The sequence below is a fragment of the Leptodactylus fuscus genome, chromosome 8 (genome assembly GCF_031893055.1).
Source record: "Leptodactylus fuscus isolate aLepFus1 chromosome 8, aLepFus1.hap2, whole genome shotgun sequence".
NCBI lineage: Eukaryota > Metazoa > Chordata > Amphibia > Anura > Leptodactylidae > Leptodactylus > Leptodactylus fuscus.
Genome location: NC_134272.1, coordinates 24373654 through 24391434, shown reverse-complemented (window position 1 = coordinate 24391434; position 17781 = coordinate 24373654). Strand labels below are relative to the sequence as shown.

Genomic DNA, 17781 nt, shown 5'->3' with positions numbered 1-17781 from the left:
AGATGTGTCCTTCCTCATGTTCCATCTATGGTAAACAGGTCTAGGTATGTGAGTCACAAGATGAGCCGCTTTTCAAAACAACATGAGTTGGTGATCTGTTTTTTTGAGGTTCAACCTGTATGTATGTGTGTATGTATGTGTGTGTGTGTATATATATATATATATATATATATATATATATATGTTTGTATGTGTGTGTGTGATAGCATGTTAAATTAGTTTTGTGAGAATTTAGAGTTCTCAACCTCATTTGTTCAAAGGCATGTTGCTGTGACACAATGGGGGGAATTTATTAACCAGAATACCAATCTGATTCATTTCCCGGCTGGCACTAACTGTGCCTAAATTACTAAAGGCTCTAGTATGAAAAATGCCACCCAGTCACCTACACCCCAGACCTCACACACACTTCAGCTGTTATGGAAGCCTTCAGGTGTTGTATGCTGCTGTATTACATGGGAAATGCATATATTCTGCTCCTGTTCAAGTAATAGGAGTACTGATGCAGCGCCTTCCACTATATAGTGGTGGTTCCAGGGAACTGCAGCTTCACTCCTGCACTACAAAAAGCCAAACCAAATCATTGTAATGACACAAGTTAAACAATTACTTCTATTGAAGAGACTAACATTTGTATTTGCCATGTGTTATTGGTGGTTAGTGATATAAATGATGGTATATAATTAAATTAATAATTGTTCTTTCTCCCCCTCCATATTAATAATTGTTCTGCTGGTGTGTACTGAGATCGGTCCATGACCTAAAGCTCCATAGAGGCTTAGTGGATTTACATTAGACCTCAAAATAATGTCACGCAGTGGAGTGAAGCCTTGTGATGAGATTTTGGCATCTATTGTGTTAAAGTAATTGGGCACTGTGGCAGTACATTACAAATAATAATAGCATTTGTGTTACAGTAGACTGCGTGGAGATGAAGCGGCTAAACAAATATTCATCTACAAGCCACATGCTGTTTGATTAGTCGCAGACTTCTTGGGTTTTGAAAGAATTGTGTAATGAGGTTCTGGGGGTGGGGGGGCATCTCGCAATCCATCCAGCTCAGTAAACATGCCCTGTTCAGTCTTTGGAACTTTTCTCAGTTCATTATTTTTATCCAGAAACCTACAATGAATTGCTTTCAAGATCTGATTTTTTTAGGAGCTGTAAAATCCCAACCAAGACAACTTGTTCAATAATGGCATTGATACTATTTTCCACACCCCATAGAACACCGGAGCTTGTAGATAATGTGCATCTAAACTGCGCCCATTATTCCGAAAATAACCGCCAAGTATTTGTTTAGATGTGTATTGTACCATAAAAGTACCTGAGAACTCCAAAGGACTACATTGTACCCTGAAAGGCTGCAGCATTGCGTAGACTGCTTGAAATTGAGGAAAATTATACTTTCTCCAAGTAAAATTTCCACCAATTTTTATACTGAAACCGGAGGAGAGAAGAATCCTCCTTGCAAGTCTTTTCTCTCCATCGATTTTAAGCAGAATCCGTGGCGAAGTTCCGTACAGAGACTCAACGCACATGTGAACCTAGCCTGACCTTAGCTCAAATTTGGTCAAGGATTCCAGTTTGTCATTAAGATCCGGTTCACATCTGTGTTCAGCAAATCCATTCGAAAACCGTGTTTGAAATCTTCAAAAACTGATTTTGAACAGTCTGGATTAAAACCGGTTCATTTCAATGGGTTTTAAAAGTAATTCGCGTTCAGTTTGGGCCACTTCCGTCTGATTTTTGCTTCTTTGTGCGGAGAGAAACGTAGAACTTGCAGGACTTTGTCTCCGTACTAAACGTAAGGATTCCACACGGACAGCAACCAATTTTTTTTTATATATATTGAGGTCTATGGAAAATGGATTACAAACAGATAGCAATCTGCACAGAATGAAGAAGGGGGAAGAAAAAAAAAAACGAATTGGTCGAAAACATACACAAACGGATTACAATATTTCCCCTTGGGTGCCTCTTGTCCAGACTAAACAGATTTAACTGAGGTCCTCCATGCCCCTTATAAGTTTTGTGGCTCTCCATTGAACCTTTTCCCACCTAGGACATCCTTACTATGAACTGATGCCCTGAACGCAAATCCATATTCCAGATGGGGCTGCACCAGTGATAATATTATATCCCTGTCCCTGTCCATACTCCGTTTAATATAGGATCTGGCAGAGGTGAGGGGCTTAGACAGGGTTACGGGGATATCGTCACTCCATAGGGAGAGACCACCATTTAGGTGTGTGGAGTCTTATTAAGCCATGAGCGCTCCACTGTGCAAAGGAGCATGGGAAGAATATGCAAATCTGACTTCCATAATGTAATTAGGATGCCAGTGCCGCAAGTATACACACCAATAGAGGGCGCTGACTGAGAATGTGCAAGTCTATCTTCCATGATGTAATTAGGAAGACAGAGTCAGATTTGCATATTCTTCCCATGTTCCTTTGCACAGTGGAGCGCTCATGGCTTAATAAGACTCCACACACCTAAATGGTGGTCTCTCCCTATGGAGTGACGATATCCCCGTAACCCTGTCTAAGCCTCTCACCTCTGCCAGATCAGTCCTCTCTGCACCAAGCTGATGAGATGCAAATACAACGAAACAGCTGTCCTTGGCTGAGAAGACTGTATCTGGTATAATCCCAACATCATTGCAAAGGCCTCTGAGAAGGTCGGCATGATGTTAAAGGGAGCGCCCTCTATTGGATGTCTTGACTGAGACTCTGTCTTCCTAATTACATCATAGAAGATAGACTTGCACATTCTCAGTCAGCGCCCTCTATTGGTGTGCATACTTGAGGCACTGGCATCCTAATTACATCATGGAAGATAGACTTGCACATTCTCAGTGAGCGCCCTCTATTGGTGTGCATACTTGAGCCACTGGCATCCTAATTACATCATGGAAGTCAGATTTGCATATTCTTCCAATATCCTACATGACATTCTGCTGGTCTACTTTTCTGACACTGCTAACTTTCAGGATATGACTCCACCACTGCTCAGAATGAGGCAATAAATCTGCTGTCGGCAGTCTTCTCCTCCGCCCTCCCCTCTCCATAGACTTCAGTCTGAGAGACTAAAGACTGATGGGGATGCTATTGATGATGCACAATCTGGGTGAAGGTAAGGAGGAAGACAGCAGCCTAATAAGTGGAGAAGGAAAAATATTCCTTTAACAAGAGATATTGCAAAGTTTCTCATACTGACCTGCACTACTCATATATGACAAGTTGTTTTATATGCGGAGGTATGCTTTAACAACTCACAGGTTGGTGATAAAAATGTTATTGTGAATTTAAAAATACTTTTCAACCTTGAGCATTAAACTAAGCTGATCACATGGCGCTCCTCTGCTGGGACGTAAGCGATAAAGTGAACCTGGCACAAAGTGTTTCTTCTCCCTACATTGCCAGCTCAGGGGAAATGAAGCGCTATACACTTCCCATTGAGATCAGTGGGCTGTTCACGTAAGATATGGACATGCTTGGTCCTCCCGAGAGTTGGAAAATTGGTTTAGAAAAACTAACACCTGTCTGCATTTTTCCATCCCTTTAGTTAACAATTTCCTTAAAACAAACAGAATTGTAGTGTTAGCTAGACTCTTACATCTGTTCAATGTATTAACTGTGCCGAAGAATCATACTTGAAGGGGCTTTCCATGAATTAATGGGTTTCAGTGCCATGTATTGTTTGGTGGTTTGGTTTAGTATTGAAGCTCAGTCCCATTCTCTTTAATAGGACTGAGCTGTAAATAGGACAAATAATATATGAACATGATGTCAGTGTCCTGTGATACGAAAGCAGTTCTCATTTCGAATAGCTGGTCTGTAAATTTCCTGGTTGTCCGACCCTACAGGTTTAGATATTTATGACTTTTTCTAAGTATAGACCATCAGTATTAATCATGAAATTAAAATCACGTTTATAAAGGCTACTCATCTCGGCTTCCGTTTTTAAATTATTCATCTTTTCTTCTTTATGTTAATTATGCTCACAGAGCACAGGGGGCGTTTCTCCTATGTTCAGAGCACAGCATCGTCATCTCATCTCATCGCCATCTTTTCAGACCCCAGAGTATAATAATCAGAGACCCAGGGGGGGAGAAAAACATAAAAAACTACTGTTACTTACCTGTCTTCGGCTCCTACGCTGTCTTCTCCGCTGCCTTCTCCTCTGCCGTCCTTGTTTAATGACGTCGGACTTCACATGACCCGGGACGCAGGCCGGGTTCATGTGACGTCAGAGACATCAGAAAGGACGTCAGGCAGGATCGTGGAGAGGTAAGTAACATGTTTTTTATGTTTCTTACCTCTCCCGGTCCGCCAATCATTATACTCGGGGGTCCGAAAATACCCCCGAGTATAATGATAGCAGCGGTAGCAGCTGTCACCGGGCCCCCAATGTCCCGGGCCCTGTGGCAGCTGCCTCCGCTGCTATTGCGGTAGTTACGCCACTGCTCCCATCGCTGCCCCTGTCTTCTCTTCCTGACGCCTCCATTGTGTCCTCCTCTTCACTGCGAACCCAAGTGGTAGAGCCAACTGCACATGCGCGGGATTTCGATTCTCAAAGTGGCGCTCGTCGGCAAAGAGAAGGAGAGACACAATGAAGGCGTCGGGAAGAGAAGACAGAGGCGGTGCTGGGAATGATGACGACGCTGTGCTCTGAACACTGGGAACGCCCCCTATGCTCTCTGAGCAAAATTATCATAAAGAAGAAGAGATGAATAATAAAAAATGATCAGTAATAGTAACTACACAATTTGCTCATGCATTCCTTTTAATGTATCACCAAGTTGTATAGTTACTATTGTAACTATACTGATAGCTTTTTATTATATAGCACATATATTATTTATTATATTATATATGTTACTATTATAATATTGTTTTTTCTTTTTCTATTTTCTATACGAAATTATGGGACTGCCATCTTGTATGAGCTTCTCCTCTGCTCTTTTACCAGCATTTAGTGATATGCTTTACAGCACTCTCATGTAGGGAACAATTGTAGGGAGCCAAATCAATTGGGTCTATTGGAGATTTGTGATATCATGTATTGTCAGGAGTGGGTGCAATAATGGGTCACTATGAGTATCATCTATAGAGGTGTTACCTTCTATTGTAATACTGTCTATATCAGTGCAATAAATTGAGATGACTGCTGCAAAGAAACCCCTACTGAATTGGCCAAAAAATATTAGTTCATATAATATAAAATTAGTTTTACAAAATAGGAGATTTTCTGGTGACTCATTCCCTTTAAGTGCCAGTTAGGTCGCTCAGCCCTGTTTTGAGAGGGACTTTGGACTGCAAAATGTTATTCATTTGCACGCATACAGTACTGTCATTCCGTGAAGCTAATGTGAGATCTCTAAGAAGACCAGTTACTACATGTATATATCATTTCATGCTATTTTCAAGGACAGGTGCAGAGTTTTGATGTGACTCAAGTGCCATTTTTTTTTTCTCCTTCGGCACATTCTAATTTTCAGTTCCTCTCGTCTCTGTTACAGACGTATAGATAGCTCTGTAATGGAGCCTGATGAATGGCTATGATAAAGCACACAGAAGCCAGCCAGGTGTCTCAGCTAGATAGCTCTCGTCAGCCGGAGACACTCTCAAGGAATCTCTGCACGATTCCCCAGTCTGATATCTCTGTTGGAAACGCAGAAGCAAGGCAATTTGCAACAAGGGATTGGATCCATTTTAGTGCCCGAAGCCAGGCGAGCCTTGAGTTTTGAAGTTATTGTTGTCGTGGGGAGAGACCTGAGGGAACAAAATGATGAGAACATTCAGCCAATCATTTGTGATATGGAAACTCCAGGGAGAGAATTGACTAGAAAAGAGACACAATTCATAATACTTTCAATAGGAGCTCATGCCAAACAGCAGCAAATTGTGAAAATGACCGTGATTAGGGCGGATGGGAACTGCCGAAACCTTCCTACTGTGATTTTAACCATTCTGGTGCTGCAGGAGGTGATCCCTAAATTATACTAGTCTTCCTGATGTCGGTCTTTTCCTCGTTTCTTATACCAAATATTATCAGCCTCGTATTGTACAGATGTTTATCTACTCAGATAAACGCCATCAAATCAGTCGAAAAATATTCCACTTGTGGATCTTGAAACACATTAAGGTAATATTAGGTAAATGTGCGCTTCAGCTTTTTATTACATTCCCAAACTCATTCCTCCTATTTACCTTTGTATAATTTTCATATCTAACCGTTCCCATGGTCACCGATCTCTAAACCAAAGCATTTTCCTCTGTTTTTTCCCTGTCTAATATAGTTGTTTTTTTTTTGTTTTTTTTAATTTTTTTATGTATGCCAATTTTAGTGCAACTCACAAGTGTTGCAGTGAAGTTCTAGCCTTATTAAGGGGGTTGGGGGGAAGGGGGTAAATTATATTTTTTGCACCGGCCAAGCTTAGTTACTAACATATATGGCAATCCCTCAGATTTGCACAGCGTAGGACCGGGAAAGAGGAGGGATCTTGTTCTTCAACTTCCTCCTGATGCTCCAGCTCTCAATCACATTACTGACTCTTCTAATTGGAATAGCGGATGAAATGCCTGACACCGCCCTCCTGACATTACAGAGCATATATAGCACATCAGGCACCAAAACTCACTGTACTTGCTACCCATGACTGGTAAAGGCAAGAGAAAATTCCAACTGTGCTGGAATCAGATGAGCGGTGACTATTAACATATCATAAGAACTTGAATTGGAGAAGGTGGTGAAAGATCCTCTTTAATGTTTTATATACATATGAGTCCTTCCTTTCTTCTCAGTTTGAAATATCCCAAGATGTGCAGTGTTACACAAGGTTCGCACTAGGGGTCCGCTTGGAGCCCCCTCTCAAACGGAAACCTAATCCACTTAAAAAATCGGTTACCCACGGACCCCATAAACCAGGGGTCCTCAAACTTTTTAAACAGTGGGCCGGAGGCAGAGCAGGTCGCACAGACATCGGGAGCGGTGCCCTCCAATAGGTAAAGTGAAGTGCGCTCCATGGCCTGGCCCGAGCTCCCCAGGAGCTTCATTATAAATGCACGCCTGCCGGCGTCGGCGGGGCCAGACAGAAGTGCTTGGCGGGCCGCATGTGGCCCGCGGGCTGCAGTTTGAGGACCCATACCATAGACTATAAAGGAGTCTGCCAGATTTCTGCCCGAAAAGGAAAATGCTACTTGCAGCGCTTTTCTCTCCGCATTTTTTAAACGGGTACAGGGATGGGAACCCCGAATGGTGTTCAAGTGTTGGTGTGAAACTAGCCTTTAGCCTTAGATGATCAGCTTTGAAAAATAATGTGATATTATGATACACTGTATATTTGCTCCACTTGCTCTGTATTTGTCTATATATGGCCACCCATTGGTTGTGATGTGAATCGCAGCCTGTTGAGGAGTATATTGTGATTTGTTCGTGTGAAATTGGAATCCTCATCAAAATTTTCTGAAAGTTAATGTACATTTTTTCCAACTGTGTGTGTATGTGTATAATATATAATATGCTATTAGTAATATTTTATCATGTTTGTTTCTATCTGCTCTAATTATTCCTCATTTTCCCGATCTGTCTTATAGCTTGGCCTTGCATCCTCGTAAGGAAATCTTGGTCACCGCCAGTGATGACCGCCTATGGAAGATGTGGTCCATTCCCAGTGGAGAGATCATCATGACCGGTGAAGGACACTCTGATTGGCTTTCTGGCTGCTGCTTCCATCCAAAGTAAGCAAATCTGTTTATCCTAATGAACGGTGGCAACATCTAAATGATATTAATGTTTTGTACTCTACAAGGGAAGCCAAAATGCAATTTCCAGCGATCAACACAATGTGATATAGTGTCATGAAGGTTGAAAGTATCGAACAAATGAGAAAGTGCTTTAGAAGTCAGGCAGCCTGTGAAATATAGGCAACAAGTTGAAATCTATTTACAGCGGAATTCTGTTAGTAATGGTCGAGGGAAAGCAGTAAATTTCATCTGCATAGTTGTATGGTGTCTCCGACAATTCGCTTCCTTTCAAGGTTAGCCAGAGCTTTGTGTGTAATGGCAGTCTTGTGCCTGGTTTGAACATAAGCCGATGAAAACATCACAACGTCCAGAGACTTTCTTCCCGGGTAACTGTAAACCCGGTTTATGGATTAATGATGATAATAATATGAAATGTTTGTTTCCAGGGTCTTTGTGTGTGCGACGTAGCCAGTACTGTGATGTTAATTGGGTTTTCTAGCAGATGATATATCAGAAGATCAGCACAGACATGATCCATTAGCAACCAGTCGTAATGCTCGAAGTCCTCTCTGCCCTCAATAATCCCCGGTAACCTTCATGCCACATAGTCTTACTATCATCTTACGGACGTATTTACCGCCTATATTGACTCAATCAGTGTAAAATATACTAGGGTAAAGAACAATTTATGGCACGTTGGTATATAAACACGCTCTTACCACCCGTCCCTTCTTTTATTAGGGAGATGAAATGCTGTGTCGGAGAACAGTGGGAAAGTAAAGCTCAGCTTGGTGAAGAGAATGTTAATCAGATTTTGCTAATACATTGTTTCCATGGTGTCGAGGGACCCCGGTACACGGAGAGCCGATTTTCTCATTAGTGGACGGTGTCTAATCCGTACAAGGCGCCGTATACCGTATACTGTGCTCTTAAAATAGGAGAAAAAGCCCTAAACATTTCTGTTTCTTCATATCATACAAAGAAGGAAACGCGGCTTTCATCTGTTGCTAATATCTCCTGATGTATGCATATGGCTTTGGTGAAATACTCCTTTAGCTTTTTGGTTTTTTTTATTTCCCACTTTTTAATAGCAAAACACAACTTTACTCTCATATGTATTACTCAAACTCATTCTCGCCGTGGCTCCCACATTGGGCACCTCCATAGCTATTTTTTACTTCCGAAAGCCATACCATTCATTTTTCTATAGCAGAGCTTGTGGTACGGTTTAATATTCTGTACAATGTACTGGGAATCTGGCAAAACATTAGAATAGGGTGGAATTAGAATAAAAGCGGCATTTGCACCATTGTCTTACAACATGTTACCTATATTCTGTGGGTCGGCATGAGTGATACCAAATTACATGGAAATGCCATATACTAAGCTGTGTAATGTCTTTGTTTTTGTGGGGCAAGTTATACCTTGTATTAATTTCATTCTAAGGGCTTGTTCACACGGAGCAAGTTGGCAGCGGATTTCGACACAGAATCCGCCACCAAAATCCGCTGCTCCCATTGACTTAAATAGGAGCCGCTCTGTTAGTAACAGAAAAAAGAAGCGAGCTGTCCTATCTTGCTGTGGATTCCGCGGCTAAATCAGCCATGGCGTCCACGGTGCAAGGCCCCGGCCCATACATTTCAGCCTAATCAATCGCTGAATGCCGCGACGGGATGCCAGCGATGGAATATGTACACGCGGAGCACCATGTGAACTAGCCCTCAGGATTACCTCTTGTTTTGATTTCTACTTGTTCATTTTTTTTGGGGGGGGAGGCAAAACAAAGAACAAATAGAATAGTGGTTTGAGTTTTTCTTGCTGTGGCGTTTACCATATTGGATTCAATATTTTTATATGCTTATAGTCAGGACATTTTTGGACACAGGGATGCCTAATCTATTTGGTTGTTTTTGTTTAATTTTGTATGTGATCTATGAAAAGGTGAAATTTTTATATATTTTATTTTACTGTTTTATACTGTTTTTAGACCCCTGGGGGACTCGAATTGAATGAACGCTCATGATAACTCATACAATATACTGCAATACTAATATATTGCAGCATTTTATAAAATTCATTGTCTTCTATGCCCATGACTTCAATAGGAACCCAGCTGTTATGTAAATGATCGCGGCTCTAGGAGAAAGCGACCGACCACGACATGATTGTGCTCATGCACCTCCGCTCTTCTGGTGCCTTGGTTGCATTCTACTAATGCATCTGAAGACTTAATGCTTATAATTAGAGATGAGTGAACACTCTTTGAAACGGCGTTTCGAATAGTACACACCCATATGAATGATTGGAAGCAGCCGTCCATTCATTCCTACAGGTGTGTACTATTCGAAACAGGAGTTTCGAATAGTGTTCGCTCATCTCTACTTATAATCTGTCTCTGTGTAAAGCAATGGCGACCGGTCAGCCATGGCATATGCTTAGCTCCTAAATTTGTGCCATATTTAAAGTTCCAACATCCACAGTAGCATGTATGGTGGATATTGGGAAGCGATTTGAGATACCTTATGTGATTGGCTATTGTTGCTATTTTAAGTATGATTTTCTTTATATGTTTAATCCATGTTTTTAGATGTAGTATTCGGGTATGGCACATACAGCTAAAAAACAAACTGAATTCTATTTCCAACAGTAAATATTTAGAGGACTTTGAATTTTGTTATCAGAGTTAAATGGGTTTCTGGAACTTCAAGCATTGATGCTGATCCTTGAGAATATGCCACCATATGTTTATTTGATGGGGATCGGACTACCCATCTGCAATATTAAAGGGCTGCACTCCAGGGAATGATCCTTTCTGGGTTTACCAGGTTTTGGACTGCCACCAAACTCGAATGCTGTCCTATGAATTAGACATTTGCGTTTAAGTCATTTAAAACATCTTTAACTAGAGACTTGAGCATTAAATAGACACACTTTAAGATTATTAGAATTTTGTAATATTTTCCTTTCATGTAGTGTCAAAGCATCATGTGGATAATGTTGATAATAAAACGTATGGATCCTTAAATACGTATTAAACTGGGCTTACTGGACTGGCAGAAATACAGATGTGTCCGTCCTTATGTTACCTTCAGTTTGGTTAAGGACTCCAGTTTCTCTTGAAACCAATTCATTATGATGGGCTGATGTCTTTATCCAACCTCATCTACTATGTAACTATGACATCATGGTTTGCTACGAAAACCTAAAGGCTAAAATTGCCAAAACAAACCCCGGGCGACCACTCATAGATGGACATGTTGTTTTAAAAAGTAATTCATCATGTGTTACACATATTGAGATGTTGAGCCAAGAGGAAATGTAAGTAAGGACACATCGGTATTAGGGTGCATTCACACGGAGTAACGTGCCGCGTGACCTGGCACGTATATGCCGTGTGAGATTTTGAGCGCCGTACACGCTCCCATTGATTTCAATGGGAGCCGGGATTGTATACACGCGTTATTTTGCGGCCGTGATTTTGCAAAATAACGTGGCGTATACGATCCCGGCTCCCATTGAAATCAATGGGAGCGTATACAGCGCTCAAAATCTCACACGACGTATACGTGCCAGGTCACGCGGCACGTTACTCTGTGTGAATGCACCCAAAAGATGGTTTTTTGCTTTCTAATGTCTCTGTCCACAACGGCGTGTTTCGCTAATATTGTCTGCTTCACTATTAAGGAGTCGGAAACCTAAGAGACCTGTATCCATAAAAAATCCTACTACCTCAGTCTCAACAAAGCTTAACTTTTGAGTGTGTGGATATAGTATATCTGTGTATAGATTGCTATGTACTAAAAGTTCTATAAGATTGAGATGATTGACCTACTTACAGCAAGACCAAAAACCTTTCACAGTCTTATTTTTTATACTGTATTTGTGAATATCAATGATGTATATAAGAATTCTGATTTTTTTTAAAGTTATTTATAAATTCCTTATGAAATGCCATACTCCTCCTAGTATTATTTTCAGATTATGTCTATGTACAATGATGGACAGATTCTAAAAAAGTTCTCCATCATGAATAAAAAAAATATAGCGGTGAATTAGAAGCCCTCGGGGTCACAGCAGTTACTATGAAAATAAGGCTTCAAACGCCGCTAAATGTCATCAGTAGGCGATGTTTCCTTAGCCCCAGTTAAACAAAGCAGCATTTTACCGCATCTGAACTGTGAAGAGAGATTCACAGTATGGCTTGACCTCACTATTTAAAGGTCTTATTCATCTACAAAGAGCCAAGGACGAGCAATTTTAGCTTTGGAGAACTTCATTGAATATGAAGACAGAAGTTAAATTTCCAACCACTTATGTCAGGAAGTTGCCGGGTCTCCGAGGTTGGTGTTAGAGGGAAGCAGATAATTAGTGAGAAAGTGGGAAAAAGTCTGACTTTTATGAACATATAACATGCTAGAAACATTGTAGAAAAGCAATTCCGTTACTTATTCTGTACAGTGCGGAAAAAGATAGATTAAGGAATTATTGCAACTTCAAGATTTGATAAGATACGATAAGATAATGCTTTAATAGTCCCACAATGGGGAAATTTCAGTGGTACAGTTTCCTGGATGGTACAGTAGTATATAACGAGAGAAACACATACAAGCACATGGCAGATAGAGAAATCATAGGAATCATAGCAACTAAAAAGAAAGAAACACAGACACACTGCAGGATCATTTAGTTCTCTGTGCGGAGTGATGTTAATAATACAGCCCGACTGTGGTTGGAGGACACGAGGAGGGGGGTCACAGCATGTAGATATAACAGGCAGAAACGTTTTTTTGCAGAGGTGGGGACATAGGCAGCTATCCCGATAACATGTGGCAGTTCCTTTGGTAGGTAGTGAGATCTCCTGCTCACAACTGATAGTTCAGTATCTTGTATCAGCACTATTGTTCCTTACAGATCTAATCTGTATTTAAAAAAAAACAAAAAAAAAACAATAAACAGCAATCCCAAGATGATCTAGTAATGCTTATGTCTTGACCAACATTCCCACCAGAATCTTATATCCACCACCACTTTTGTACTCTGTTTTGAATTCTCTTTTCATTTACTTTGTCGCTGCCATGTCAAGTTTTGTTAAGGAGTATTCCCATCTCAAGGATACTATATATATACTGGTAGCCTTTTCCTAAATATATTGCTTTAGAAATGCTGCTTTGTTTGCCTGCTATGTGAACTTATTCCTCCCATTGTTTACACAGCATTGCCATAACCTCGGATTTATGAAATAGGACAAGTGACGTCACTGACTGCTCTCACTGTTATCTACAGCTCTGCTGGCAGGACAATCAATTCAGCTAATTGCAGTTTGCTGATAAAGTCCTGTCTGTTATCTCTCTAAGTAAACACACAGATAACACTGAGTCAGTTCTCTATAAGCATGTGCATATTATCTGCTCTTAATAAGTATTGTGTTTCCGTTCAGCAAGATGGGGGGGGGGAGAAATGCAGGAGGTGAGAAGACTTCTTAAACAGTGAGATGGGAAAACCTCTTTAATAACAATATGGCAGTGGAACAGAAAACCCAAATAAGGCTAAGGCCCCATGTAGCGGAAACACAGCTTTCTTGGTTGTAGATTTTGTTGTGGTTTTTTAAGCCAAAGCCAGGAGTGAGTTAGGCAGAAAGTAGATGTATAAGAACTTTATGTATATCTACCATTCCTCTTGCAGCCATTGTTGGCTTTGGCTCAAAAAACGGCAACAAAATCTGCACAAAAAAAGCTGTGTTTCCGCAACGTGGGGCCATAGCTTAAGTCAGTCCCCTTGGTAATATCAACTAAATGCTTCCTGCTTGTAAATTTAATTGTCTGAAAATTGAAATGAAAGGAAACCTGTCAGCTAGTTTAGAACCACTATACCACCAGTATATGGGTTCACTTTAAGAGAAAGTCAAGTCACGAACTGGAGGAAAAATCCTGAGTGTTATACAGATATTCTACGCCAGTTCCTGACTGGTGTAGACTTCCATTTTGGTGCATGGACGTGCACCTGATTTATTAAGAATCCCGAGCCTCTTAGTAATTCAGACCCTTTATTAAGACTGGTTTACAAAATAGCTTAAAAAAATCTGCCCCAATCTATTTAACCCTTTCCATTGTAAATATTTTCAGTTTTATCATTACCAATTTTTACTCCTGCCTTCCAAAGGCATAATTTTTTATTTTTTTTCAATTACATAACTATAGGTTTTTCCCCCGTATTGGACAAATGGATCTTCCAGTTAAAGGGGTTGTCCCATCACAAGGATCCTATCTATACTGCTTGTTAATGTGGATGTAAGACTTTTCCTAAATACACTGCTTCAGCAAAACTGCTTTGCTTGTCCACTATCTTACTTGATTCAATTCATTGTTGACACAGCCCTGACTTATCTGCTCAAAAGTCAAGTGATGTATCTGCTGCTCTCAGGGGGAGGGAGAAGGGGCTAAGTGCACGGGAGCGAGCCTGTGTATCTAGCTATTCCTGTGTCTACACCACGTGACCTAGCTTCCTGTTAGCAGATAGGGGAGAGGAGCTGCTTTCATTTCTTCTGTTCTCCCAGTTATCAGGCTAGCTCATTCAATTGTGTTCATTATGGCAGAGACAGGCAGTCTCTGTATGTAACACAGAATGGAGTTGCTGCTGCCTGTACTTCATAGTCCAATGTGGGTGGGCGGAGCTACATGCAAATTTGGGGGTGGAGCTAAATGGCAGGTTGCATGTGAAACCCCGCCTACCAAATGATGCAAGAAACCAGGAAGAAAGAAGATTTTACAGGAGTGAAGACTGGTGAGTATGCAAGGTGGGAATACCCCTTTAATATTCCCTAAAATCTGCAGAGAAAAAAAAAATTCATTATTGTGCCTTTGACATGACATTTCCTTTGTTCTCCAGGTCAGTATGATTAAGGCATAACATCATTTTAATACTCTTACAAAATTCCAAAAATTTGAAAAATAATAAAGTTTATCCGAGTTTCTATATATGCTTTTGTGTACGGGAACAGAACAAGGTGTCTTTTTTTTCGCGGGCAAGTTGTGGAAATGTATAAAATTCTTATTTAAATAACTTTTTTATATATCTCTGACCTTTTCAAAATTGTGGCCAAGACCAGACAATGTGATGAAGGGAATGAAGTACTCATCTCTTAATGAAATACTCCTCCGCTCAATATCTGCTCCTCTAGTGCGCCCACTCTAGTTGTCCCCTGCTTGTACTATGTGACGTATGACCAATTAGCTACCACAGTCCCATTACAACCAGCACTGTATGACCAACGAGGACCACTGGAGCAGTGGGGCTTATCCGACTCAGAATAGAATGCTTATTAGTTTTTGGGTTTTTTACATTTTTTTAATTTTTCTTCTACTCTTGTTCACATGAAAATCACAAAAACAACTATCCATGTGATCACCCAATTATATCAAGAGGCCCCACCAATTATATCTCGACGTGTAATAGACATGAATATTGGATGGATCTTACCCAATTATCAAGGTGAGATTATGTCCTCAAGCTCTATATGGTGGTCGCTAGGTGGCAACAGTCCCAATCCACACTGGTAAAGGGCTAATCCACCTAATCTGTAGGAGTTGCCAAACCAAAGAGGTCCTACTTACTCATCCTATTGAGCCCTACAATCCTCACCCTGTGCCCCAAGTAGTTCCCATCCTGACAAAGGTGGTACCCAGGCTTACCTTTACACCAAAACCCTATAACACCTTGTCCCAATATGTATTTTGTTCAGTAACACACCGGTAGTTGTGAAGGAACCTTCAAACACTAGGACTTTATAGCAATATATAGGGCCCACACCCTGTCTGGGATAACAGAGTGTTAAGATCTGTAGCCTACTGCCTGTTAGGATATATAGTTGGGGCTTCTTTGTCCTGATACTATAGTATCAGGACAAATAATTATGATTATAGTAATTATTATAATTGGGTGAGCTCATATATTTCTGTTTGATTGTTAGTATGGCGGCCATGTTTTCATGTAACTGTTGAGTTTTATGACCTTCTATTCATAGTTTCCTCGTATGTGCTGGTTTTCTTGATTGACCTATTAAGCCAATGCTGGGAAATTTCCATCTAGCATGTCCATGCTTAGACTTGTAGACCTTTGTCTTTCCATTTGATGGATGTCTACATATTGGAACTAGTACAGATACACAAAGCTATGTTTGATTTGGAGACAAATTAGTGGATTTGTACAATTGATGAGATTAGTGATCCCGCACAGTGGATGCAATTACGGCCATTCCGAGACTAAGTGTGATTGATATTTTTTTCAATGTAGGGACTACCCCTTGACAGGCTGACTACAATGGGAATAGTGTGACGGATTTCATGGTGGGTTTACATTATTGTTCCTCATCTTGTTACAATAAGATCTTCTCTATCCTAATTATAATGGTAACACTGCTGTCAATAACCTGCGCATTCATTTTCATATATATTGATCTATATATTTATGTGTTTTTACGGGCTTTGTTCTTACGCCATTATTGTGCAGCCAAAATGACGTCAGCTGGATTCTGTGGTTCAGTATGATTCTGGGGATATCAATTTTGTATAGAAGTATTTACGTTTTATCCCTTTAAAAAAAAAAAATCTAAAGCGTTGCTTAAAAAAATGTATATGTTTGTAGACTGTGGGTCTTTAGACACAAGGGTAGCTAATGTGTATGTGTTTCGCTTTAAAATTTTTTTTATATATGTGTCTTAAAGAGGTATTCCCATGTTGTTCGCTCACCAGCTTGTCGGCTGTAAACACAGTTGTCTTCTTCGGTTTTCTATGTTAATTGGTGGGCGGGGTTTCACATGCAAGCTTTTTTTATTATTATTATTTTTTATGGGGTTTTCTGTAACAAAAACTTAATGACTTGTCTTTCGGATAGGTGGGGGTCTGTCACTCATCATTTCTGCCAATTGAATTCAGACGAATTCTGCAACCTTCTCACTATTTAAAAAGCAAAGTGTTGTACATTGTATAGTGGGTGTGTCACATTGTAGTTCATGGGACGTTACATGGCGTGTCACTCACCTGCCCCCAGTGATCTGTTGCCTGTTTGGTCTTGTGTATCAATGCTGGAAGACCTCAATCTCATGTAATATCAATCCGACTGTATGCTACAGCGGTAGCATCCCTACTTTGCAACCTTACATCCTGGGTTCGAATCCTGACACGGCCTTTGCCTGAAAATTTGTAGCAACCACCCAAAGCTACATGTAATATCTATAATATTGGGGCAACACGGTGGCTCAGTGGATAGCACTGCAGCCCTACGGCGCTGGAGTCCTGGGTTCGAATCCCGCCAGGAACAACATCTGCAAGGAGTTTGTATGTTCTCCCTGTGTTTGTGTGGATTTCCTCCCATTCTACAAAGACATACCGATAGGAGAAAAAAATTACATTGTGATCCCTACATGGGGCTCACAATCTACATAAAAAAAATAAATAAAAAAAATCTCATGTAATATCTGAAATTGGTTTCAGTGGTCGCTGGAAAGGACTGGTGACATATGTGAGTGGTGACATCAGTTCCTCTCCAGTGACCTCTAGTCTAAACAGTAACCTGAGGACTTCTGGTATTGATTCATAGGCACATGACCAATTGGACATTGACAATGCTTTAATTTGTCTATATTTTACATGGGTTTCTCCAATTCCAGTTGTTGACCCTGCGGAGTTTATTATACAGTACATTTAATATTCTATAACTTATATTTACCACCGCAAAATAACCAGATTAGTCGTTGTCCTCCTTTGAAAAACTGATTGAATGATTTATGCAAATACAGCGAATGAATCGGGCGCCTGGGATTTGTTTCCCGTTTTATTTGTAAGCATTAAATAGCACTAAGCCAGGTTTGCTCTTTCTTCAGTAAAAGGTGGATAATGGGAACCTTGACAATTATCAATAAAGCAAGCTTTGCTGACAGACTCAAAATCCTATTTAACAGTTGAGAAGATAGAGTTTTAGGAACGGCACAAGGCCAATCCTTCCTTTATTGCACACATTAAAAGATTACCTA

The 17781-nt window shown here is 40.5% G+C and overlaps 1 protein-coding gene across 1 annotated transcript in view; it reads left to right on the top strand.

The window, feature by feature from the left end:
- SPAG16 (sperm associated antigen 16) overlaps window positions 1-17781 on the top strand; it is a 587076-nt gene that overhangs the window by 283593 nt on the left and 285702 nt on the right. The window contains exon 11 of the mRNA XM_075284951.1: window positions 7605-7748. Coding sequence (XP_075141052.1) covers window positions 7605-7748 — 144 coding nt within the window. The remainder of the gene's footprint in view (window positions 1-7604; window positions 7749-17781) is intronic.